A 27,449-nucleotide genomic window follows, 5' to 3' on the forward strand; every position below is an offset into this window, starting at 1 on the left:
GAATAAACGTTGAAAATTTATTGGTTTTGAGATGTAATAAAATTTTATGGGAGCTTTTAATTCTTAGACTTAGATTTCTATTTTGTGCAGTGATAATCTTTATTGTTGGTCTTCATTTGTCTTGAGAGACAACATATAGTTTGAATGGGTGCCCATGCAATTAAGCAACAGTTGTGCCATCCTTAACTGCATTTCTACTGATCCAGCATTGCTTAAATGAGTGAGAAGGAAAGTATAAGACTACTAGAGATAATGCTGAAATAAACAAAGAAGGATAGGTGATATTACATATTTTCCTTCTAGACTAGTTGTCATTCCAAGCTTTTAAGAGTTTGCTCTATCCTATTTATAGTGAAATAATTTTAGTTATTAATTTCTTTGTACATTTTTAAACTTAAGGTAAATAACTCCTATTATATTCTTTAATTTATTAATAAGTTATCATGTTTACTTAGTTTTAATTTTTAAGTGACCATTTAAAAATCTATATATTTCTCTAAGTCTGCCTGTTTGTCCATTCTACTCGTTCTCAAAAACTACTGGGCCAAACTGTCTTAAACTTTGTATGGACCTTTGTTATGATAAGGTGCAACAAAATAAGTATTATTATATAAGTTCAATGGTTAAAAAGTATTCAATCACTCCATCAATAAGGGTTTCATCACTCAATGAGGAGCCCGTTCCCTGAACTGCAGCCATCTATCTCTGTCTCGAGACATCTGCTACCATGTTGAACCCATGTGTTCATATTTACTTGCCTCTTCACAAGGGCAGAGTTAGACATAAGGTCGGTTTTTAATGTGGGGATAATCCAGCTCCCTAAAAAGGGGCACTCTGGATAGGAACAAAAATACAAATTGTTTCAGTCATGAAGGATTTCTCCTCCACTGACCGAGGACAGAAATGGTGAAGTGTAGTATCAGAACAGATACTACACTGATCTTGGCCAAAAGTGTTAATTTGTTGTATCATGTTGTCGCCCCCACCTCTTCTTGGTCTCCCCTTTAACCGCTTATGTTCACGAGGGGTCCATTCAGTTTTCTTGGTGGACCATCTGTTGTCATGTTGTCTGGCTATGTGCCCTGCCCATCTATGTTTGAATGTCTTGATGGCAGTATTGATATCAATAACACTTGTTTGTTGGTTGATCCAGATGTCTGTCTTTATGTCTTGTAGAGTGATGCCCAGCATTATCCTCATCTTTTGTGCTACTGCCAAGATTTCACTTTCGTGAGACATCAGGGTCAATGTTTCACGACTGTAGATCATCACAGGTAGTATATATTCATTGAAGATCTTTTTTATTGCCATACTTGCTTTTCAGCTTCTCATGATATTATCCACTTTCCGAAAAGCTGCCCATCCCTTCTCTTTATCTCAGGCAGGAGATCTCCATCTTTCATAATTTTCTTTCCTAAGTAGATGTAGCTTTCAACTTCATAAATTGTCTTTCCATCAACAATTATTGGCGACTTGGCAGCATGCTGGTTCAACATCACCTTCCAAAGATGCACGTTGAGGCCAATTGGTTTGCTCTTAGAGTGGACGTCGTTTAGAATGTCATTTAGTTCCAGAGGAGAGTGTGCCAGCAGTACTATACCATCAGCAAAGATGAGATGTGACAGGTGTTCACCATCAATCTTGACCCCCTCTACTATCTCACTTAATCTGACTGATTATCGCATCCTGGAGACAGGCTGAAGAGTTTTGGTGAGATGTTGTCACCTTGTCTTGTTCCCCTCTCCAGCTTGATCTTGTTGCTGTCACGATGGAACTTTAGAGTAGAGGTAGCCCCATTGTACAGGTCTTTCAACAAGGGTGATGTATGTACTCAACTCCTTAGTTCTCAAGGGCAGTGAACAGTGGATCGAACCCTATAGAGTTTAAAGCCTTTTCATAATCCACAAAGGCAAAGCACAGTGGGATCTTGTATTCTCTTGCAGTTGACTGACAGCCTGGATATGATCAATGTAAGCGGGATTAGTATTCAATGAAAAAAAAATGGGCACAAATAGCAGGTTATATAACTTTTGTCCATTTTTGAGGAGTTAAAAAAGTCTGTTTCATATATGCAGTTGTCTGAGCTGGATGAAATAATTTTTTAAAAATAAATTTTAACTAAATGTGTTATGATATTGCCAATAACACAACAATAAGAATTAAAATTGGTTAGTCAAACACAGTGTTTAATTTGCCAGCTTAAATGCTATTTAGGTCTGACTTTGAAAATCTAACAAAATAAATTTATAGATTAGATGTATTTGCCTTGAAATTTTCTGTTTGGCAAGAAGTTGAGATTTGTTTGGAATTTTTCAGAATGAGATTGATTTCAAAGCTGTGCAAGTTTTAAATCTTATTGTCCATTTTTATTATTTTTAAATAACTCTCGGGAGAAGTTGACATAACAGTAAAAAACTATGAATTCTTCCTCTATTTCTCTTCCCTTAAAGATGGATTGTGGGTTTTGTTTATGTTTTCTTAGGTTAACCTGGAGATTTCGGATTAGCTGAAGAAAAGTAAGAGTGAGGAGTTCAAATTGAAGAGGAAAGATCTGAGGAGACATCTCCATCAAACCTCCGGGTGTAAGTGAGCAAACTAAATTCCCTTTTTTCTTCAGTTCTTTATGTCAACCAACACTAAATATATCCAGATCAAATACATGTGTGCATGGGTGGAGGGGGATTAAGGAAAATATGTTCCGGAATTCTGTTTGTTTGGAAATGACAACAGGTTACTCACTGGCTCAAAAGAAGGAATTAAATTAACCCCCCCAACCCCTCACCCAAATACTACTATGCAGCATTTACATACAGGAATGGAAATTTTTTTCCATTTTCCATGTCCTCTCCTCTTTAAAAATGAAATCTTTCTGAAGGAATGGAGATAACTAGGTTAGAAGTTTAGACTATTTGAAAATATATTTTTGCAGTTTAAGGCATACACATCTGTCTGTCTCTGGTAAAAACAAACTAGAATATTTAGATATTTGCAATATCAAAATAATCTGTAACTCGCAGGACCTGTAGAAATTCCACAGGGGACTCATTCATATGTAATATGTTGATGTTGGCATTCTGTAGATGTTCAGCATAAATGGGGAAGCTCTGATATGATTGTAGCTTTTTTTGTTAAAACTGCTAAAGTATTTATCTAAGCTAGCACGAACGCCTGGCAAAGCTCGGTCGCAAAGTATGCTTAAATATGATATTTTAATTCTTGCAGATTTCGTATATATTATTACAGAGTTAATGCTCTATCGATTTTTATATATTATAAAGTTGTGATTTCAAAAATAAAAAAATATATCTATATGACTTGGGTGCATTAGCTTGAATCAAAACCGAAATAAAAACTTATATAAATATATATATATATATATATAGAACTTGCGTTCTTTCAGCCATAATCAAAACCAAAACTTATTAAGAATTCTTAATAAAAAACATAGATGAATAGGTGCCATCTGCTATAATCGAAACTGAAACCAAAACTTAAGAGTTCTTGGTAAAATTATTTATGACAAGAAATGGAAGTACATAATAATAAAACGACCCAGATGTAAGCGTGACACAGAAAATAACATACTATCGTATTAATATATAGATTTTATTTATTAAATGAATAAATGCAAAAAAAAATTTAATTTATCACTCATATTATAACCATCAAAATGGGTTACTATTATTTCAGTCAATAATACAGCATATTTTGAAATACTTTATATATAGTACAACAAATAAACCAAACAATTATTTGTATGACAAATTAACATAGCTCTTTTTTTAAACAGTTCATAATAAAGTAATGCTTGGTGTTATACATTTGTAATTTTGTTGTCTTTATATATGCAATAATTTCATCATTACTAACAGTAATTAAAATGATCTGATGGATAACTTATTAAAAATCTTTCTTTTAATGTTTCTTAGCTACAAGCAAAAAAAGAGTGTGTCTGTTTATTATACTTCCTTTCTCCTGTTAATGACGCCATGTTCTTGTCAACCGAATTAATTTCTTCATTGTTATTTTTTTTATCCTTAGAGACTTAAAGATGAATAGATTTGTATGAAGATTATCATGATGTTAATGTTTACATACACGCGAAAGGATGGTCTTCTGTTTGTAAGAAACTTACAAGAGAAATGTTTAATATTTAAAATTTTCATTTTAAATATTTCAATAAACAAACTTTGCAAAGTAATAGCAAGCTGGTAAAACCATAAAATAAGTAAGAATAAATATAAATAAAAAATATAAAATAAATTAAAAAAAAATATAAAATAAATAAAATATAAAATAAATATAAATAAATATTAATAAAAAATATAAAAATAAATAAAAAATATAAAATAAAATAAATAAAAAAATATAAATATATAAAATGAATAAAAAAATAAAATATAAAATAAAATAAATAAAAAAATAAAATAAATAAAATAAAATAAATAAAAAAATAAAATAAATAAAAAAATAAAACAAATAAAAAGATAAAATAAATAAAAATAAAATAAATAAAAAAATAAAATAAATAAAAAAATAAAATAAATAAAAAATATAAAATAAATAAAAAAGACAGCACTTACTTGTTAAATAAATTCAACCCAATTCGATACAGTCGCTTCCTTTCCCGATCACCGATCCTCGTCATGTGTTGGTCGTTAGTGACACTGATACGGATTTTCCTTTGATAACTTATACTATTCTCACTGCCTATACTTATGTTCTCCGAGCTCACATTATCCGAGCTCGGGGAACTTGAACACTGACCATCCAAACTCTCTGGCTCGCTCGTCTCTGATATATTACTCATTCGCTTCACTTCACCTTTGTTCACAACTGCAACCGTGGCGTTTGCAGCACTTTTGCGTTTCCAAATAGGAGATGCCTCTGGCCCTCGGTGTGACAGCACACCTTTTTTGTCCTTAATATCACGTACGCTGCTGCCGCTGCCACTACCACTGCCGCTATTACTACCACTACTACCACCGCCACGTAATTTCACCTTTGCATTCATGTAGTATTTTACAGTGTCTTCATTCAGGGTCTTCTGATCGTCCAGTCCGGTGTCCTCGGGGGAGGCCAGATCAACTTTGATCTGGACCTCAGAGGGGATCTCCGTGATCCCCGACTCCGGGTACAACCTACCCATACTATCACAGGACCCGTGCAGATCTTTACCAACCACATTGTGCAACCGGGGCTCGACTTCCATTGACAAGGTAAGGGCTTGAGGTTTGTGATGCCCAATCAGGGACCCAGTCTCCTGACTCCCGTCACTATGGATACTGTCACTATGGAAACTATCTGTCAAAATGTCCGTTTCTTTGCTCTCAAGCAAATTTTCAAAATCTAGGCTATGCAAATCAACCGTACTCTCCACGGGCGTGGCCTGTGGAGAGTCACTGGCACTACTATCATTTAGTTCTGGATAAGAGTTTCTATTATTATTTGTTTCTGCGGCAATGGAGGCAGCCAGCTGGGCGCTACACTTCTCCTCTCGCTCCTCCTCCTTCACGTTTTCCGTGGGAATGTCCGTTAAATCTATCTCCATTGACCTTTCCAAACGTCTCCTTTCCTTTCGTTGTGTCCGCTTGAGGTTGTCAATCTTCAATGAAGGGTCCAAAGACAGTTGGTGGTGGAGCTTGTTGTCCAAATTCTTTCGGGATTCAATCTCAGCAATTCGCTTCCGTACATTCTCCTGTGACAATAGATCAATCTTTACGTCTGTATTTTGTAATGCTGTACCTCCCATTGTAAACTGCATGTCAGAACTTATGCGGTCGGTCCATACGGTGTTGCTCCGCCCAAGTTCGGATAGCCGTTTGGACAGGCGACGTTCGCCGACTGAGTTTCTCAATTTTTCAAAGTTTTTATTCATACAATATTTGCGAAAGGCTCTTTGGATTACCCGCGCTGCACGTCGAGCTCGTATTGTTCCACCATATTTCCGCTCGAGCATTTCCAGCTGCTTATCCTGCAAGTCTTGAGAGAGCTCATAAGAGCTGGACTGCACACGCGACCGTTTTATCAGTTCATCATCTGTTCTTTTGAACGAGCGTTGCCTTTGAACCTGCGCCCGCTGGGCATTGGTGGCTGTTGATGTTTGGGTGGGGAGGGGGGAGGGGGCGGTGCCATTGGGAACTGTGGCACCAGCAGTAGAATTGTTTTGGTTAACTCCCTTTGGCCGGCCAAGTTCCTTATTACAGCCGTTTCCACTGGCGACCGGACGCGCCTTTCCTTGGAGTAGGTCTTCACTTGACCTGGCGCTTGTGACACTGCAAAGAGATAGAAAAAAAAAAAAAACATTTATTATATGGAAAATAAACATTGAAATGGGCAAAATATATTTTTTCTCCAAAAAATTAAGACGGGATAAGAAAAATACTTCAGATATCAGCATTTTTAAAATTATTTCTTTAGAGAATTTATATGAAACAGATAAACTAAGTGACTGACTATAGTCGAGGATGATCATAAGGCTCTCTTTTCATTAGCTATTACACTAAGGTGTATGGAAGGGTGCCATTTAATTTCTAGGATTATTCCACTTGCCCTTGATCTGCCACTTAGTATTTAGCATGGGGAGCATCAAATACTATTTTTTAATTCTTTGATATGCCTACAGAGAATTGAACCTCGGTTTCTTGGCCCATTAGCAAACATTAATAGACCGATAATTGACAGATACAAGATTCATTTAAAGATCTAAACAAGACTACAAGTCAATCATCAGACTACATACTTTCACCTGACAACGTTCGGATAGGCTTGAGTCTTATCTGGGCCTTACTTCAATATTTTTATGATGTGTTTCCAAAGTTTTGCCATGGAATATCGATAGCTCAAAAACTATCGAATCAAATTTTGTATGATGGCTTCTGTTATCACAGAACATCGCATCCATATATGAAATTTGGAAAAAGTTGAGATTTTGTCAAACTGATCAATATTGTTTGAAAGTTTGATGCTGATTGTTTAAGCAATGTAGATGATAAATCAATAATAACACGGAACCTCTGCTTTTTTGGAAGTAATAATATTCTGACATTCTGCAAAAAACAAACTTAACTTGATGCATTCCATCAATATCATTAGAGACATTAGTTCAAAAAAGGAATGCTTAGTTGCTCTAAACAAACGAATTTAATCATTCTAACCCTAACTACTCCATGAGCACATTTTTGCATCAAAAGAGACAGTTTTTCTTTTAAAGACTTTTAAAAGCAAGACAATGCATTTTATCCGATGGGAAATGTGGTATATCAGTTAATCGTAAGCCATATTTTTTCATAATTCCACCAATTATAAAAATAAAGCATAGCTTTACTTCTCTTAGTTGTATCCCACATAAATTATCATATTGATACATAGAGATCTTCCGGACATCAATTCATGTGAACACAACTACAACAATTGGTGAGAAATTCCAAATCTTTTATATAAGGAAAAAAAGAAAAAGAAAAGAAGGATCAGTTTTTATCAGAAACAAGTTCTTGTTTTAAAGTGTTAAACATCTGAAGATCTAAAATGTGGCAAATCTCACAGTTGGACAAAAGTGTCAAGTTTGTCGCATAATAAAATAGTATCTGATAAAGTTCTCAATAAACTTTACGTATTTTGATACAATAAACACCTTTATTCTCAAAGGACAATGCATACCCCATGTAAAGGTATCTGCATGAGGATTGAAGCAAGAGTTCCACAATTCACAGCCACACCTTTTCTAAACCAGCATATCTAATCCAGAAACAAGAAATCCAAGACTGAAAACAGTGAAATAAGGAAAATTTTTTACCTTTTCTTTTTCTTAGACTAGTTACACAACCAAGGATTGAGAATCTAGTTTCTTCTATTTAATCGATGTCTGAAGGGAAGATATATGGATTCATACCTTGCATAAAAGTATCAATAAACCTGATGCAGTAGGATTGAGAGAAACAGTTTAATCAGTTTTAGACCAAATTAGAGATGGGGTTATTCAAGAAGAAATCTAGGGTTAGTATAAAAAGGATATAATTATAGCAAATAAATGGAATCATTTAGATCGCAGAAGATCCAATGTTGCTCAATATTAAATGGCGAATGAAAAAAAAATGGCACAAGTGAATAAATATAAAAAAAACAATTTAGATGAAGACTCTCCTTGCCCCAACAAAGGAATTGCATTTTAGACAATTTTAGAATTGAAAAAATATTTGAATAGTTCCATCACTACTTCTGACGCACACAAAGTCTGATACATATACTCACATCATATCATTTTCGGAATTCAAACAATATTTACATAACCCTCCAATATTGTCGATTTTTTCACTTATATTTCAGGTGATAGTGTGTTTGAAATATTGCATTCTATCCAAGAATTCTTTTATTAATGTATAAGAAATATTGTATAAAATCTTCATTATGAAAAAAAAAAAAAAAAAATGATACTCTACGGAGGCGGCCATTTTAAGATGTTATTGCTATTGGAGAAATTTAAAAAATAATCTTAAAAAAAAAATAAAATGAATATTACATTTTTAAGGAATTATTGGACTTGCAAATATTGTATGAGTAATGCAAGTTTTTTCTTTTAAAATGGTTGAGTTTAGAAGATGGTTAAAAAGGGAGAAATCCAAAATATACATAACAAGCAAATATAGCAATCAATAATAATGATAACAATAATGATAACAATAATGATAATAATAATGATAATAACAATGATAATAATAATAACAATAACGATAATGATAACAATAATGATAACAATGATGATAATAATGATGATAATAATGATAATAATAATGATAATAATAATGATAATAATAATGATGATATCAACAATGATAATAATAATGATATCAACAATGATAATAATAATGATATCAACAATGATAATAATAATGATATCAACAATGATAATAATAATGATATCAACAATGATAATAGTAATGATATCAACAATGATAATAGTAATGATATCAACAATGATAATAGTAATGATATCAACAATGATAATAGTAATGATATCAACAATGATAATAATAATGATATCAACAATGATAATAATAATGATATCAACAATGATAATAATAATGATAATCAATAATGATAACAATGATAACCTGACAAACCAAATAACAACGGACAAACATAGAATCTTGTAGAGACAGGATGAGACATCTAAAAGGCAATAATTACTCAAATAGATTAGCAATCAGATTATTAAACAGCATCACATTCTCTAAAGCGGAACTGGAATCTGAATGCAAGACCATTGATTCTGACTCCTCTATCTTTGACACTTTAAACTTTTACTCACTTTTATGTAATTGCAAATCTCATGAGTTTAATTTGAGTAAGCCACAATCATAAAAATTGGTTTATTTAAAAGAATAATCCCGAAACATATAAAGTGTAAATTCTTTCACAGAATCCAATCATCCCATAATTATTTCAGACTCTACAATCCTAGTCTAAGAAAAATTTAGATCCAATAAGTGATGGATAATTAGGGCAATAAAAATAAATAAATATACATTTTGTTTTTTTTTGTTTTTATCAGAGTTTATTGGATAAATTATGTATAATCTCTCTTTATGAGAAACAGCAAAATCATAATTATTCCTTTAACATTTCCTTGGTCTTTCATAAAAGAGAGAATAGTTCATAGAAAAAAAAAACACTTGTACACAAGAAAAACAAAGAAGGGAGAGAAATCAATGGAAAACAAAAAAAAAAAAATTCTTTTTGCAAATACTGACTGGTAAAATATAACAATTCAATGAAGGCTGAATATACTGGAGGTCAAAATAACATTATAGTCAATCGATTATGTATTTTTTTTTTTGTTTTGTTTTTTGAGATGAGATTAAATTTGTATTATTTGGACTACTATTCTCATTTTGGTTTTTATTTTCACAATGTTTCAACTGATTCAACTTCTGACCTTCTTCAGGTGCATCTTTTCGAACTTAACCTATATGGAATGTCAAACTAAACTCTTTATTTTATCCATGGATGATAGACAGCTCTTATTCCGTCAACCATGACGAGGTAGAAGTGTTAATTATTTTTTATGTTATTTTTTTACTAACCACCATCTGTAATAAGGATTTAACTACCAACCTCCGTAAGATTAAAAACTGATTGTTAATTGTTATCCCATGGGTTCAGAAGAAAGAAGTTAAATCCGTGAGAACTTTGTAAAAATAACAACCAAATTGAGAATAGTAACCCACATATCCCAAGTTAAACGATTCTTTATCTATCTTTTATTATATAAAAGGAACTTTGTGTGTGTATGTGAGTTTATGGACTTGAAAAACGGCCAGGCCTATTTTTATGAAATTTCACATGATTGTACTTTATGTGCTTGGCAGTGTTTTTAGATAGGTTTTGTATCGAAACATCTTCAATAAATATTGAGAATTGAAATAATCCAATGAAAGCAGGAACAGGCGATTTTAACTACAGTATACACCTTACACAGCCTAACATCACAATTGCATTTGAGAAATTTTATTACCACACAAACAGAAACGCCCAACATATAAAATCAACAGTTGGTTCTTTACTATGTCAGGGGCACATTCAAAATGAATTGCACCATGATACGAGGGGCGTGCAATAAGTAATGCCCCTGACCCACTTCCAGTTGTCTGATCTAGCTGAAATTTTGCATGTGCAATGATTTATATCTCTACGGGTTATATGGCAAATTACAGCTCTGAACTAATTGTGGTTTCTGTTTTATAGGTGTTTGAACTGAGTCAGGTGTGAAATGGAGCCTGTTGAATGTCGAGCAGTGATCCGGTTTTTGTATTTGAAAGGACGCACACCACAGGAGACTTTTGATGAAATGAAAGAAAATTATGGCGATAATGCCTCATCATATGACCTTGTAAAACACTGGCATCGTGAATTCAAACATGGCCGGAAGTCTGTGGAAACAGCTCTCAGACCTGATCCCCCCCCCCTTCTGCCATTGATGAGGCATCTGTACGTCAAGTTGAGGCTGCCATTTTGGAAGATCGGCGCATTACTATTCGCCAAATAGCCCAAAATGTCAAGATTAGTACAGGGTCTGTGGAAACTATCATTCATGACCATTTGCATATGCATAAGGTGTCTGCCAGATTAATTCCCAGGTTGCTCACACCATTCCAGAAGCGAGAACGCGTCGAGTGCTCGAGGATGAATTTGGAGATGTGCCAAGAAGATCAAAGTTTTTCAAAAGACTAATTACACAGGATGAAACCTGGGTCCATCACTATGATCCAGAGACCAAAGCCCAGTCAATGCAGTGGAAGCACTTAGTCTCACCACCTCCAAAGAAGGCAAGGGTGCAGCCCTCCACTGGCAAGGTCATGCTCACAGTCTTCTGGGACCAGGACGAAGGAGTGACGACAGATTTTCTGGCAAAGGGTACCACAATTACAGGAGCCTATTATGCTTCACTTTTGAGGAAATTAAGGGAAGCTATCAAAAATCAAGAGGCGGTGCAAGATCAGCAAAGGTACCCTCCTCCTGCAGGAGAATGCTCCGGTCCACAACTCGCATATTACCAGATCAGAAGCATGGTCGTGTAGTTATGAAATCCTCCCTCATCCTCCCTACTCTCCTGACCTTGCACCCTCTGACTTTCACCTCTTCCCAGCCATGAAGTTGTTTTTGAAAAGAAAGCATTTCCCAGATGATGCAGCCTTGATTTCTGAAGTCACGTCATGGTTGGAGGACCAGCCTGGGGTGTTCTACAAAAGCGGTCTCCAGAGCTGCATCAAACGATGGAAGAAATGCATAACTCTGGGTGGTTTCTATGTAGAGAAAGACTAATAACTGTGGCAAGTTTCATTGCTCTACTGCTATGGGAAGTGGGTCAGGGGCATTACTTATTGCACGCCCCTCGTATTTTACTTTTTCATTTTAAACTTAAATTGAAGCCATTATCACTGCATAAGCAGTAAAGTCAAGCATATAAAATCAACAGTAGGTTCTTTGATATGACAGGGCCACATTCGAAATTAATGTTTTTGTTTAGAGCACAATTGAAGCATAACACTTTACTTTTGCATGTTTAATTCAAGACTATATATATAAAACAATTTATTATTTAATTAAATCAACAATAGGTTCTCTACAGTGCAATGTAGACTACAATATATTGTTAACTAAGTCATTGGGAGAGGCCTGGTGCATCGCAATGGGTCTTCAATTAGAGCAGGAATCAATTGATTTGATTGAAAAATGGGTGATTTCATCGACTTTGATGACAATAAAAATATGGGGGTATGAAACATTCGTTGATAATTCAATCCCGAGCAACGTCGGGTCTCCCTGCTAGTATTTAATAAAATCGTCTCTGAATAATATACATAAAAGCTGAAAATTATCAAGACAAGTACAATGTAAGATTAAGAAAAGTTTGAAATGCAAGACGGGGTGGGATAGAAAAGACGCGAGAAATCTAGCAAACTCTTCACTTAATCGGTATGTTTAGTGAAAACAATGTTATTTCAAAATGAACCGTGTCAGACTGGCAAAATGCTATTTCAAATTTGATAGATTTTTTGTCACATTTCTGTTTAAGATACCATTTTTGTTTTTTTTTTAAAATCTGCTTTGCTCAGGTTTTCTGTGGATGGTCTATATAATTTTTTTTTCTTTTTTGGTTTGTATTAATGTTGAATACCTAAGATATATATAAAAAAAATTATTGCGAATATAAACTTGTTTACAAATTTATCAGTTCACATAAGGACAGGACATCGATTGGAGAATTCATAGATGGTCTTTATACCTAAACATTTCGAAGCCTAATGCTTCTCAACAGGAGAGATGGGGCTAGGTTACATATAAGGGAATGCGACATTTGGCTTAACATACATTAGGAAGGAAATATTAAAATATCTGAAAATAGATGGGAGAAAACAGCATGGGGGTAGGGGAAGAATCTGGTTGGTTGATAATATAAGAAAAGAGTGTACTGCAGTCAGATCCGGGTTTTAGAATTGTGAAAATTAGAGATAGGATAAATATCTGGAAGTTTCCCACGATTATATATTATCAGGTTGCCCAGCATCGCCCAGTTGTAAAATATGCTTAAATATGATATTTTGAGTAATGCAGATTTTGTATTTATTATTATACTAGTGGGGGAGCCCGGATGCTTGTTTTTTTTTTTTTGGGGGGGGGGGGTAGTAGGCAGGCAGGCTCGAACCCGTAACGCAAAGGCGAAAAGAAAGTGAAAGAAAATGTTACATCTTACCGCTATGCTATGAGGCCATAGGAAGCGAAAACCGTTCAAATTTAGCGATGTCAATCAAAAAGTTGACTTGCTAAGTGAATGAGTTCACGCAGGTGGAAAAATGAACGTTGGCTGAAGGCCAGTTCAGCTTTCAGCCGTTTCATGTATTTGCTCCCCTGAAAAAGGGGGAACTCTCAAATGAATAGCAATTGTCTGATGTGAACGGTTTTCCCCACACTGATCAAAGGTAATTGCTTTTCTGGAGGTCCTGGCCGAAAAGGCTGGCAAATGACGTTCGCTTCGATTAGTTTCGCTTTATTTATACAAAAAAGACCAACAAACATGTGAAAGGACGGAATAGAAGGAATTTTATAAAAGTCGATCAAAATAAATGTAGAGACGACGTCCATGTGCAAATCGTGTATATTATAATCTATTATAATCTAGGGAGTATATAAAAAGTTCTCAAAAATAGTACCCCCCTCCCCAAGCCTTTCTTGGACATACAAAAATGCGCGCTGCCGTTTTGTCTTTTATATATATGTTATATTGGATACATAATATACAGAAATGACTTAAAAGTTAAAAAAAAACAAAAAAAAAAAACAAAAAAAAAACACCACCGAGAATCAAAACCAAAACATTTAGCTTACGATTATTTACTTTCTCCTTGGACATTAATGCCTGAGCTATGAAGACATGTTTGCTGCAAGGCTAAAAATTAAAACATGAACCAATAGTTATTACGTCACGCATGCATATTCGTAATGCCAGCGTTAGCAAATTACATTTTTTTTTATTTTCACACTTTTGCACGCATTTTCCCTGGCTAAAACCCAAATAAAAGTTTTGCATGCGTTTGAATACAATATACAGGGTGTTTCAAAAGTCTTGGGAACATTACAAGTTATTAAAAATCGTTATGTTCCCAAGACTTTTGAAACATCCTGTATATTAAGTTTCATGTCTGTAGACCTAAAGCTAACAACTGCCAGGAGTTTGGTAGGCAAATTTTTTCATATATATATATATATATAGCAATGTTTGTACGTTATAGAAATCGATATGTTGACAAAATATTCAACTAAGTTTCAATAAGTTTATTCAGGGGATCTAAACACGATTGAAATCTGGGTTCACTCCAGTTAGGCCAATTGAATAACTAAAATATATTTGAGTATAAAGAAACAAAAATTTTTTTTTTTTTTTACAAATCTCTTTCAATTCGTTAGTTTTTTTTTGTTTGTTTGTTTTAAACACAATCGTGCTAACAGTCATTTTTATTACTTAACCTCTCCCATTACAAATGCTATTTAAAAAAAATATTTTTTTTTTTACTTTTCTCTCAATATAAAGTGTAAACATAACGGAAATAATTTTTCTTACACACACACACACACACACCACGCATTTTACCCTGTTAAAAACCTGAAAAAGTCATTCGCTGCACCTTACAAAATTTCAGCCAGATCGCACCAGTAGTTTCCGCGAAGGAGTGTAAGAGACAAATATTTTAAACATTCACGATAAAAAGTCTCACATAAAACCGGAAAATGTTCAAATTGGTAACTTGCTTAAATCACCAACTCTCTACTTAGATAAACTAGAGTCAATTTAAGTCAAGTCTTTGCATTCAAATAAGCATTCAAGGAGTGGGGGGATATTTGTATCATTATATTTAAGTAATATCTGATAATAATTATCTCAATGTTATTATGTCACCATACACAAACACAAATCATTTATCTGTGTGTCCTTGGTAACGTGGCTCATTTATCTTCTTGACAATAATAAAAAAAAAAGAATTGACCTGACATACAGCTATCAAAAGAAATTGTATCTCACACATCTATCTCGATTTTATGTTATTGAATTTTTTCCAGTACGTGTGAATATACATAAAACATGCACAAAAACAAAGATGATATTTATCATCTGCTGTACATATGCTGAGTTGGGTTGGTTGTTTTGCAGCCAATCAACCCTTTTCGGGTTATTTAATGCCAAATTCAGTAATTTTATGCTTTAAGTTCTTTATCTTAAAATACTTATCATTTCATTTTGTTTATTTTGTAGGGGATAATTTTTATTTTTGGCATTGCAGAACATGATTGAGTTTTGCAAAGGCAAAGGAAAATAATATCAATATTTGGAGCATTTTAGATCAAGAAGCAATTATCTTCAGACAACCTAATCTGGTAGCATGAGAACATATGTTAAATATTTTTTATTATTACAAGTTCACTTTTTGTTCCATTTTACTTCGATCAAAGTTCTCAGAAATCAAGGGGCCCCCTTTCCTGAGCATAACAATATGAGCTACATAGATATTCGAATATTCCATTTCAGTTTTCCTTTACTGTTCAAACACTGAGTTAATAAAGTTGAGAACATAATTTTCCTCTTCCAATTGACTATTTTAATATGTTATAGTATATCTTTCTTGTGGTCTTTTGATCTTACTGGATTTTAGGACAAGAATCTATCTAGTCTGGTAGAGTATCCAGCTTTGTGCTGTTACTTGAGGCAACATCACTTGGAAAAGGTGCACCATTCCTCATAAATAAATATCACCTGTCTGTTTAAATGTATGTATGTATGTTTGTATGTCTGCCTAAAACTTTTAACAGAGGCGACGGATTTTCATGAGATTGGTATCGTTTTGAAGCTTAACCCTTTGGACGACAAATATCGAAAATTTGACTAAAAACATCAATTCCTTCACCCTCAACTAGGTACTTTTCTACAAAGAGGGGTCGCTTATTTTGCCGATATTTTTGAAAGTCATCGCCTATTTTCGATTGACTATCCTTAATTTAAACCTTCGCCACTTCCAGTTTGACGATGAATGCAACAGCAAAGACGTTACGTTTTTTTTTGTTTTTTTTTCCACATTCTTTTCCTCCTTTGCGATATGGGTTCAAGCCTGCTTGCCTGTTACCACTTTTTTAGACACCTCTAAACACTCAGCCAACGCCGGGCACCCAGGCTAGTTCCTCATAAAAGCCAGTATGTGTGAGCCATACGGAGATATTATTTGGGTTATGAATACATTGTAATTTTTAATATTTAGTCAGAGTTTACTTGTAGAGGAACGTATCCTCATGCAAGGTTATCCTGACAAACCCCTGTACAGAGAGACCTTAGATACTCAAGGATAGTATGTAGTAGGTGTTCAAATTCTCTCTAGAAGGCATTCAAATTCCCGAGTAAAGTTACACATGAGCTTTATTTTATTAATGCAAAACACATTCATTACATACATGAATCAGACGTGGGCAATTGACTGAAATAAACTCAGCTCAGAGTCAAAATTTAAAGAGTTCGAATTGAATCAGTAAAAAATTGAATTCACCACAACATAAATTCCATTAAAGATTTGATATTTTCTTTTTTTTAAATGGTCGCTAAGAAGAGAAAAAAAGTTTGATTTTGATTAGTACAGGGATAAGAGTTTCTTCTTGTTGAACTCATTACTAAACTATTATTTTGAAAAAAGATTTATCACAGTTGAAAACTTTCTTTTTGTACAATAATATCTATCATCTATATATTTCTAATATATATGGTAAAGCTAGTTTCTTTAGAGTTTATTTGTAATTGATAGCTTTCTTCCTACAAAATCAATAGTTAATTCTCGTTGAGCCAGTTTTTCTTGTGGATTGTTGCAGCATATTGCTAAATTTTCTCTGTATTTCCTTCCAAAAAATTTGTCCAGATAGGAATTATTTTCAAATGACCACCATTTAAAAAATTAGAGATGTGATTGTATTCATCGATATAGTTATTTCTGTTATTGGAGCAAAAACATAATATTGTTCAAGAAAAAAAAAATGTACACAAACACATACAAATAGATACACACTGGCCTTTATAATAAAGTGGAGGATTTTTTTTTAAATTCTAAAGCAAAAAAATATTTTTGTCGGTCATTTTAAATCTATTTTCTATACAATTTAAATTATTTTATCAAGTTATCTGATTTCAAAAAAGCTTTTTTTTTAAATTTTTATTTTATTTTGACAGTTTCTACAAATTTCATAAACATTCAATATTTGCTTATTTTCAAAAGATATTCCTAGAATATTTTGTCTTTAAGTTCAAATGTCATGTGCATATCTTTTGTACAATTATGAAAAGCTTTTTACAATTCTTTTTATACACAAGACAATAGCACTGATGAAAGTTGCCATCTATAACACGAATTGTTATTTGAAAGGAAAATTTACTTAAAAACTATAAATTTAAAATTCTCTATTCATCATAGCCAATCTATTTTTTTTTTTTTTTCAATAAACCTTTTGTTGTTCCCAGCTGAAACTAATAATGGTTTCAAAATATAAAAAGAAAAAAACACCACCAACAACAACAACAAAAAAATGCCCCCCTAAATAATACAATAGCCAAACAGCAGTAGATAGACACCATATATGGCTTGTTAAGTTCAGGTTGACATTTTAATTTTTAAAGAATTTTTTTTATTTTTAAGACGAACAGTTTTAAAAGTTCAAGAAAAGTTAAAGTTTAAAAAATAAATAAATAAATAAATAAATAAAAATTAGGCGAAATGTGTTTTTTTTTTCTTCTTCAATTTTAATTTTTTTAATTCTAATCTCGGTAGTTAGAAACAAAAACATGAAATAATATTCTCATTAAAAAATTGTCTATAATCCTTCTTTCGTTTTCCGCTTCTAATTTGCTAAAAAAAAAAAAAGACCAGGTGAAAATAATTAATATTCATCAAATTGCAAATGATAAAAAGATTATTTTCCTCAGTGGAAACGTAAGATAGCATATTGATTTTTTGTTACAATTTTCCCCACTTCCTTCCGACATGGGACTTTTCCAGAACAAAACAAAAACAACCATGGGAGTGTGGAAAGTAAGGGGGGGATACACGTGAAAAGGGAGGGGAAGGGGAGTTGTTTACGAAACTGACAATTTTAACATTATTGACAGACGTGAAACCATTGACGGTTACATATGAAAAGAGTAAAAAAGTAAGAAAGGGGGGGGGGGAGAATGTCAATTAAAATTTAGTTAAAAAAAACTATTTCATAGACAATAATGGCCCGGTATAGACACTGGAACGTAAGAAAAACAATAATACATTTTCAATCATTTTTTTTTAATAACATTTTTTCCTGAAGATAAGGGCAAGCAGTAGAAGCAAGTGTTTATATAAGCACACAAATTTATAAAATAATAAAATATATCAATGTAAATTTAATTTATATGGATAAAAATAATTCCTAGAAGGATCGAATTTCAATTACAAAAAATAATCTCAATATTTTGGATTAAACACAGCTTACACATTTAGTAAAAAAATATCACATATCACGAATTTGCTTTTATAGTAAACTACCTGAAATTTTTGTTTACTACGCTTTTTTTTAAAAATAATTGTAAATCAAATGACTTGGTTTGAGTACAAATGATTATAATATATATATATATATATATATATAATCGGAAAACGGAAACGGATTTTTTTAATCCTATATTTTAAATTATAAATATGACTATAATTTAAATTATTTTCTATAAGCCTTCCACCCAGTAATTTGTCTCAACCTTGTAACGCTCTTAGTCTATTTTAATGATATATATATATATATATATATATATATATATATATATATATATTATTATTATTATTATTATTACACACACACACACAAACAAAATGAGAAGTTTCATTTTTAATTCTATCTTTACATATGAAAAGACAGCTGTGCCGACTGGCGCAGCAGACTAATAGCGTTGCCGGGTGGAGACAAATTACCGGGTGGAAGGCTTAAAGGAAAAGGATTCAAATTATAGTCATGTTTACAATTTAAAATATAGGATTAAAAAAAAATCCGTCTCTGTTTTCCCCATTATTTTAATAAATATTCTATTAATAAATGAATAAATAAGAATCCAATGTTTATTTACTAACGTTTCACATAGATATATATAGACACATGGAATATTGTCTGGTTATATTAATAAAACAAATATTTCTAAACACAAGCTCCAGATAAATTGTATATTTGTAAACTATTGATTGAGGCGAGTGGGATATTCTAAATTTTGATAAACTAAAATTTTAATCATTGTGAAAATGCAATACGGTTAATGACAACCACTGAAAAAACAGTACAGAGGTGTTAGCAATGTGACAATGTTACAAAGAAATGATAAGAAACCACGTCCTAGTGTTTTCCTACCTGATATCAACGATGTGATAACTAGTGATCATTTTGCTTCCTAACTGATTCGATCAGGACATGTAAAAAAAAATCCACAATGTCGTCATATAATTCAGAAAGTAAATATTAACAAATCCAAGACGTCGTTGTTTCATCAATGCTGTTTAGCTAACAATGAATGTGTGTGTGTCTTCTACTTTAGGCGAGGCTTCCCTGACCCAAGGTCTCTCTGTCCCTGGATGGTGCAAGATACATAGTCAGCCAACGGAGCAGGAATGGGGGGGGGGCTAGAGATAAAGAATAGTGTCAAATGACTATCGAGAGAAGTGGGAAGAAAGAGAAGCAGAGATTTTGAAGAGTCATTGAGAGGAACATATTGGAGGGTAGAGAAGATTTTGTTTTGTTACCCTCTTTCACTGGAAGATACTGGGGTGAAAAGAGAAAGAAGGGAGGTCGAGAAAGGGTGGGTCTTTTTATTGTTGTTGGAAGGCCAATCCCATAAGACAATATTTGTATGACTAACACAAGACAACAGTGGCCAATGCAGCACCAATCAGTAGAACCTCAAAACTTGCAATAGTAAAACAAATTCTATTTAGAAATAATAATAATAATAATAATAATAATAATAATTCTATTTTTCTTTCAATTAATATAATTTACACATTTGAATAATAATTGTTTTGGTGCTGAGAACAACATTTTCCTTTCGTTTCTATACAATATTGTTTACTATTTGGTTTTCACGAACTCTTGAGCTACAGAAATTAGCTAAAAGAATACCTGTCCCAGGACAAGTAAAATTAATTCCCAACAAAAGTTTTGCACCACTTTTATGTCTACCTTATGAAGATCACAATCTATATATAATGATACTAAACCTTATGTCTTGAATCATTACTCTAATTTCGATAAAAATCCATTACATGATTTTGATTGTAAAAAATACTTAAGACTCGAGTCTAATGGGTCTTAAAAAAATTTAAATTCAAGGAATCTTGCTTAGTTAGTACCTAATGACTATGGATCAAGTTCAATGCAAATCGAAATTATTTGAATTTTCAAATGGGAAGTTGTGCCTATATTATTCCCTTCGCCCAAACCTTTTTAAAATACCTCGAAAAACTGAAACCTAAGAAATATTTATTAATTAATGTCTAATACCAGCAACGATGCATATTCACTGATTTGGTTCACTGCTAAATAAGGAAGTACAGGAAGTAAACGGTGGCAGTCAATTTCTCAGTTCCACGAGTTCTGGTTTATTTCATTTCAGTATTGTCCATAACAATAATAAATAATATTTTTGAACTGCTTTTTTATACGTTTATTTATTTTTATGATGCATATTCACTCATTTCAGACATTTTTAAGGAAGCAGACGGTGGCAGTCGATTTTAAATCTCTGATGAAAAAAGTTCGAAATTGTTTCTTTTCAGTATTGCCTTTAAATATAATAAATAAAAATATCTGTAAACAGTTTTTGTTTTTTTTTTTCAAATAAAAATGTTTTACTTTTATGAATGTATCGCATGTAATTAAAAGAAAAATGTTTTAGATACTTTTTTAAATATAATTTACAGACATAAAAACATACTTATAAAATACAGTTCAGGGATATTCTTCATTTGACATTTTTGTGAAAATGTGTAAATATATTTTTTTTATAAAATATCTAAATCAACATATTTAAAAACAAAAAAAATTACATGCGATACATTCATAAATGTAAATAAACATTTCTATTTGAAAAAAAAAAAAAAATGCTAGATATATTTATTATATTTAAAGACAATACTGAAAAGAAAGAAACAATAATTTCAAACTTTTTTTTATCGGAGATTTAAAATCGACTACCACCATTTGCTTCCTTACTTAAAAATGGCTCAAATGAGTGAATATGCATCATTGCTCTAATACCGATTGTTAAAATTTAACAAAAAAAAAAAAAAAAAAAAAAACACCTGAATTTTTACAAACGGCTTCCACCCCTATACACTCTTTGCATAAATTAAACTAAATATAGCCCACATTATAGCCTAGCAGCCGTGTTTCAAGATTCATAATGACAGGTAAATTAGTTTAGGAGTGAATCCTGTACATACAGATATATAAACATAACCTTTTATGATCTAATTATAAAATCTACACTTGACCGTAACACCCTTTTATAATTCATTGGTACCAAAATACTAAAAAATAAAAATAATTTAAGATGCGACAACAATGTTTGTAAATTTTGTATTTTTAGTCATCCAATTCTTTTCTAAATGCTAAAAAGTTGATTTAATATCTAAATGATAAAATTATCTTATTAGATTTTCCAAGTCAAACCCAAATAAAATTTAAGCTGAAAAATCAAACTTTGCTTCTGACTAGCCAATTTGTACTTCTTGATGATAAAAAAATTCAAAACCTATTATTCAATACATCAGCAAAAAAAGTTTAAGCAGATCATTTGAAAAAAAAAATTTTTTTTTAAATGTCTAACAAGTAAAGTGAAAAAAAAACAATACAAACATTTCAGTAGAACATTCAGGATACAAAATAGACGTAGCAATTTTAAAGCTACAGAAAAATTCTTGAAATTTGTGGTGAAGGAAATGATAGTCTCGGCAAAAGAAGTTTAGTTTTATTTTATGAATTTAGTTGCAAACTATTTTTTTTTCTTGCTATTTATTTGACACTTGGACTTTTGACCCAAGATATTCGACTAAGAGTTGTTGATTCAGTTTTTGTTTTGGCAGTTTATGACATTGGACTTTTGACTTATTATTATTTTTTTTTTTTTTTAAAGAGGGAATTTTCTTGGTTTAAAAACCCAAAAGATCAATATATATTTTACTTATCTGTTTTTATGTTTTAAAACAAATTTACAATCAAATAAAATAAACTTAATATTTATTTGAAACTAGCAGGTGTCTAACTCAAGAGTCTGCAACCTACAGCCTGCAGGCCAGATCCGATCAAAGGAGGACATTTTGACTGGCCGGCAAACCTGATTACTAATAGCCGTTTTTAAAACGAGGGTAGAGACGTTTGAAATCAACAGAAGGCCTGCTGTTATTTTCTTCTGATCCACCAAGCATAATTCAAATATTATGACTGTAAGCACAGGATCAAAACACAACCTCCAATTCTGCATGAAAATGTTTATTTTAATTATGCTTTTAAACATTTAGGTTGACAAGCGTCTGCATATGTCATTTTCCTTATTTTTTTCATTAATGACATTTGTCCGGGCCCCTGACTGGTAATTATAACACAAGTCAGCCCGCAGGGTCAAATGAGTTGCCGATCTTTGTTCTAGCTGTTTCAAAATGCAATTGAAGACAAAATCCTACACAAAGATCAAACACAACTTTGAATAACACTTTATGAGGGATCTAATGGCGGTATTCATTTTGCACTACACCCCCAATATTTTTATCGTTTTTATTCATTTTATGTTTTTTTTTTTTATTCACTTCAATTTTATTTAATTTGTCCTCAGTCTATTGATTTGAATTTATTTCCACTGAATAATTATTCCAACAAATTTTAAACATTACTTTTCTACAAGTGTTTGCATAAAAAATTAGAATTATTTTTACTGTAGTTACTAAGGATTGGTCTATCAAGAAACACCGATTTTACTAATTAAAAAAAAAACAAAAAAATCAAAATTTGGCAGACAATATTGAATTAGTAGTAACAAGGCCGATAGCCATTAGTCGCGTGCTCTCGTGTAATGAATGAATGCGTGAATGTAGGATTGACATGAAATTCTTAAAGATAAACTAAAATGACCGAAAAATGGGCCGAAATGACTTAAAATAAATAAAAAGTAAATGACTTAGAATGACTTTAATGAACTTAAGGATGAATTGAATGACCTTAAGAATGGCTTGAATGCTTAAAAAATAACTGGAATCCTTCAAAAACAACTAGAATGACTTGAATGGCTTCGAGACTGACTGGTTGTAAAGTGGGTGATCATTTTACATTAAATTAATACAGAAAAGTAATCCCCCACTTTATATCACAATAAGTACAATATGTAGTAAGAACAGATACTACACTTTGATCTTGGCCAAAAGGCCAAGAAAAGCTGTATTTATTTGCTCTCCCACCGAGCAAGTTAGGCACAAGGCCGATTTTTAATGTGAGGAGTGAAGGGGAAATGGGGACCAAATCCCCGGGGAGTAGGGGAGCTGGATAGTGACAATTGGTATGAAGGGTTGCTCCTACATTGACCAAGGTCTTATATGTGGGATCACCCCCACATATGGTCTTTGCTTGCAGTATCTGCCGGAACAGATACTACACTTTGAGATATTAAATCTTTTATTCGTGTTAAAAATACATTGAAAATCAACCCTGAACAAAAAAACTTAGGCACATGGCCATCCTGGCCAAAAGGCCAAGAAAAGCTTAAAAAGCTAAGAACTGCATCTATTAACAGACCTTTGATCTTAACCAAAAAGGCCAAGCACAAAAGTGTTACCTACAGACAGACTGACCGACCGACGGAGTGACTTATAGAGTCGCTTGCACATGACTAAAAAGTAATATTTCAAGTTTAATGCAAACAAAGCAAGTAGTTAATCTTTAAAATGTTCCAATTTTGTAACTTTTTGAATTGAAGGAATTGAACAACCAATTTGAAGATAAAACCCTAATTTAGTTAGACAGGGTTACCTTCTCTTGCCGACGATTACTTAACTTTATCTTTAGATCATGGAAACATTCCAAATGAAAACGATTTGCAAACTCTTTTCTAAAAGATGACAAAATATTAACATCTTAATTTTTCTTTTCTTTAAAAGATTTTCATATTTTATCATCTGTGTTATAAGACATCTATAAACAGTCCAGACGATGTTTTACTTTATTTTCATAAAAATTATAGGAATTAAAAAGATAAAAGTTTGAATATAGAGGTTCAGGGCCGGGAGTAAAATTACCCAAAGTGTCTACCTGACAGTATATATCTCTTCTCTATATACAAATCTAGTTATGTGCATATCTCTCTGTATAAAGTTAGGCATGCATACAAGTGCAATTTAATAATTATAACTTTAATTATATCGTAAGGAGATAGAAAAGATCGATTTTATATTTATATATAATTAAAAATATAAAAACATGAAATACCAAAATTTCCAGAGTACAGGTAAATACTACAATGGAGATTATATATTATTATAATTATTCTTAATTTTACAGGGTAATCTCCCAAACTAATGAATGGATTATGAATTTTGGAATTTAGGCAACACGGTGAGTGACATGGGTTCTTTTTTTTTTTTTTTTTGTAAATGTTAACATTTATGGGGTGCATTCTTCCAACCCTGCAATCCTTTCTCCAAAACCTTATATATAAAAAAAAAAAATACTTTTAAAAAACTCAAAGAAAAATGTTCTACGTGAAATCTGAAGTTCTAATACATTTTTAAAGGGATCATACGTGCCAATATTTCTAAACTTTTGTCAGATATACATAAACAGCAAAGACGATGTTTTACTTTATATTTCTTGAAAATTAAAGAAATAATATAATTGTTAATACGGGATTCAAACGGGCGAGCAGGAGTACGAGAATGATTCCTGGAAATACAGCTAATTCATGAGAAATGGTCAGGAAAATGAATATCAAGAACTAGACTTTTAAAGACAGGTAAAAGTTGTAGCCCGTTGACTCGGAATTGTTGGTTGAATATGATTAAATTTGTGATTATTTTTGCATTAAATACTAATCCTTATTAATCCTAACTATGCCTCGAATGGATACCATAATAATTCATTGCACCTTGTAATAACAAAGGTCAATACAAAGACTGCCCCAGTAGTTTTTTTGGGGGAAAAAAAAACTTCTAGGGAAAATGTGGCATTGTGGTTACTAATCCCTAACTGTGCATCAAATGGATATCATAAGACTTAGATCACCACACCTTATCATAGGAAAGGTCCATACAAAATTTCAGTCAGATCGTCTCAGTAGTTTTTGAAAAAATATGTAACAGACAGACAGATTAAGAGAAATATGAAATAAATTACTCCACCTTTTGTCCAAACCTAAAGTTTTTTTTTTGTTTTTAATTTTAAATGTTGATCAAAGATTCTAAAAATGACACGATGTCAATGACCATAGTTTTTCTGCACAAGCAGAATGCAAAAATCACAAGCAGAAATAATCTGCTTCGACTTCTTGGCAGTTTTGTTCTTTTACAAATGCACTCGCATATGCAATACACTGTTCACGTTGCGCACTTTCATAGGAACAAGTGATAATCAATAAAAAGTCGACTTGCAGAAAAAAATCAGGTTCCAAATCTAACATGATAAAATTGATCGCAGAGAAGAAAACTGATGCCACGAAAGATTTTGGAGAAAGAGAAAAGAAAAAAATAGATGAAAGGCTTTTATGAACAGGATGAAAGGATTGTCTTTAATTTGATCCAACAATTAACAGATAAATCTCGCAAATTGTTTTATTCATAGAAAGATTAACTTTTTTGCTTCGAACAGGTGTTTGCATAATTTAAGTTAGAATAAAAAATAAAAATACCATTTAAAACACATTTCTTGCAAACTAGCTGTAAATACCCACCGTTGTCAGGTAAAAAAACATTGGCGAGCGAAAGGCTTAATCACATACTATTTAAGATACACCAAATATCCTAAGTTGTAACGATTTTCCTACAATCTGACCATATTTTGGATTTTAGAAGCATAAAACAGTCATCTTCATCTCCGAAATTCAAACAAAAATAAAATCTCACAGATTAAAGGGAAATAACTCATAAGTTAAATGAAAACTTGCTTCCATTTTTAAATGCAGATGTTGGTTATACTAATAATTAAAAATAAATTAAATGCAAATTAAATTAAAAATAAATTAAATCAACTTTATAATATATCTCTAAATAAAATACTTAAAACAATTCTTTTAATAATTTTCATAAAAACAGTAAAACTAATTATTAAAACAGATTTTCCTTACTGTAATATGCAAATGAGATAACCTCTTGAATGCTAATTCCTTTTAGATAAATAGTATATATAGAAATCGTGCAGGAATAAAAAATATGCAAGAGTCCGTTTTCAGTATTAAAATCTAACAGTGTACATTTTGTATATATTAACCAATTTGCAGACAGACAGACAGACAGATAAACAGGAATATTACTATTATAATAGATGCCATTGATTCGACAAGGGTTTGTTATTCTCAGGGTTGTGGAGTCGGTAACACAAAAAGCAATGAATTTGCTCAAACTAAAATTTTGGTTGTTATCCAACCCATTCTAATAATTTGCGTATGTTGCTTCATTTTATTGCATATCAACCCTTTTCAGGTAATCTGATGTTGAATCTAATTTTGGTAAAAGTTTTTGTTTCAAGTCCTTAATATCTTTAAATATATATTCATGGTATTATTTCGATTGTCGTTCTCATCAAAAATGGAAACGATTCGACGTTTCTTTCCATTTCCAAAACACATCATACATTTCAAATTATAAAAACTATGGTTTGTCAGAAAAAAAAACAAAAAAAACATTCTTTTCACCATTCATCACTAAGAGCTATTGTCAAGATGTACCTGAAGAAGGTCGTAGGTTATATCAGCCGAATAATAACCAAGATGAGAACGATTCTAATAATTTGTGTATGTTGCTTTGTTTTATGGCACATCAACCCTTTTCAACTTACTTACAGATTACTGAAGTTAAGCAACGTTGAACCTGGCCAGTACCAGATGGGTGACCATTTGGGAAGGCGAGGTGCTGTATCTATGGCGAGGTAAAATACCAGATTGAGAAACTGGCGCGGTCTATCCTTCTCTCAAGGATAGATGGGACTCTAAAGCTGTGGTAAGTGGCTCATCTAGTGATGACGTCATGATAAAAAGTACTCTTGATAGACCTGACGAAGCTTCAAGTACTCAGCTACCGACAAGATTTGAATTACACTACAAATTTGTGTAGTGAGTTCAATCTCAGCTGTGGCCGCGCTGGATAGATGGAAACCTTTTCAGA

General features: G+C 32.2%; 1 protein-coding gene and 1 pseudogene across 27 annotated transcripts in view; both read right to left on the bottom strand.

Moving 5' to 3' along the window:
• The window catches only part of LOC145252572 (IQ motif and SEC7 domain-containing protein 1-like), a 737,205-nt gene that overhangs the window by 249,354 nt on the left and 460,402 nt on the right, over window positions 1–27,449 (bottom strand). For 25 of the 27 annotated variants that reach the window (XR_013863619.1, XR_013863618.1, XM_080112202.1 and 22 more), the window contains exon 2: window positions 4,584–6,275. Coding sequence is in view for 25 of the 27 variants with exons in the window: in XM_080112202.1 (XP_079968328.1) it covers window positions 4,584–6,275 (1,692 nt within the window). In the remaining 2 variants the exon portion in view is untranslated. Of the gene's footprint in view, window positions 1–4,583; window positions 6,276–19,446; window positions 19,610–27,449 lie in introns of those variants that run through there. The other 2 variants (XM_080112207.1, XM_080112204.1) reach the window with 1 other exon arrangement.
• Window positions 23,395–23,520, bottom strand: LOC145252961 (U2 spliceosomal RNA; annotated as a pseudogene).

Source organism: Euprymna scolopes, chromosome 29 (assembly GCF_053919585.1).
Source record: "Euprymna scolopes isolate OS-2025 chromosome 29, ASM5391958v1, whole genome shotgun sequence".
Classification (NCBI taxonomy): domain Eukaryota; kingdom Metazoa; phylum Mollusca; class Cephalopoda; order Sepiida; family Sepiolidae; genus Euprymna; species Euprymna scolopes.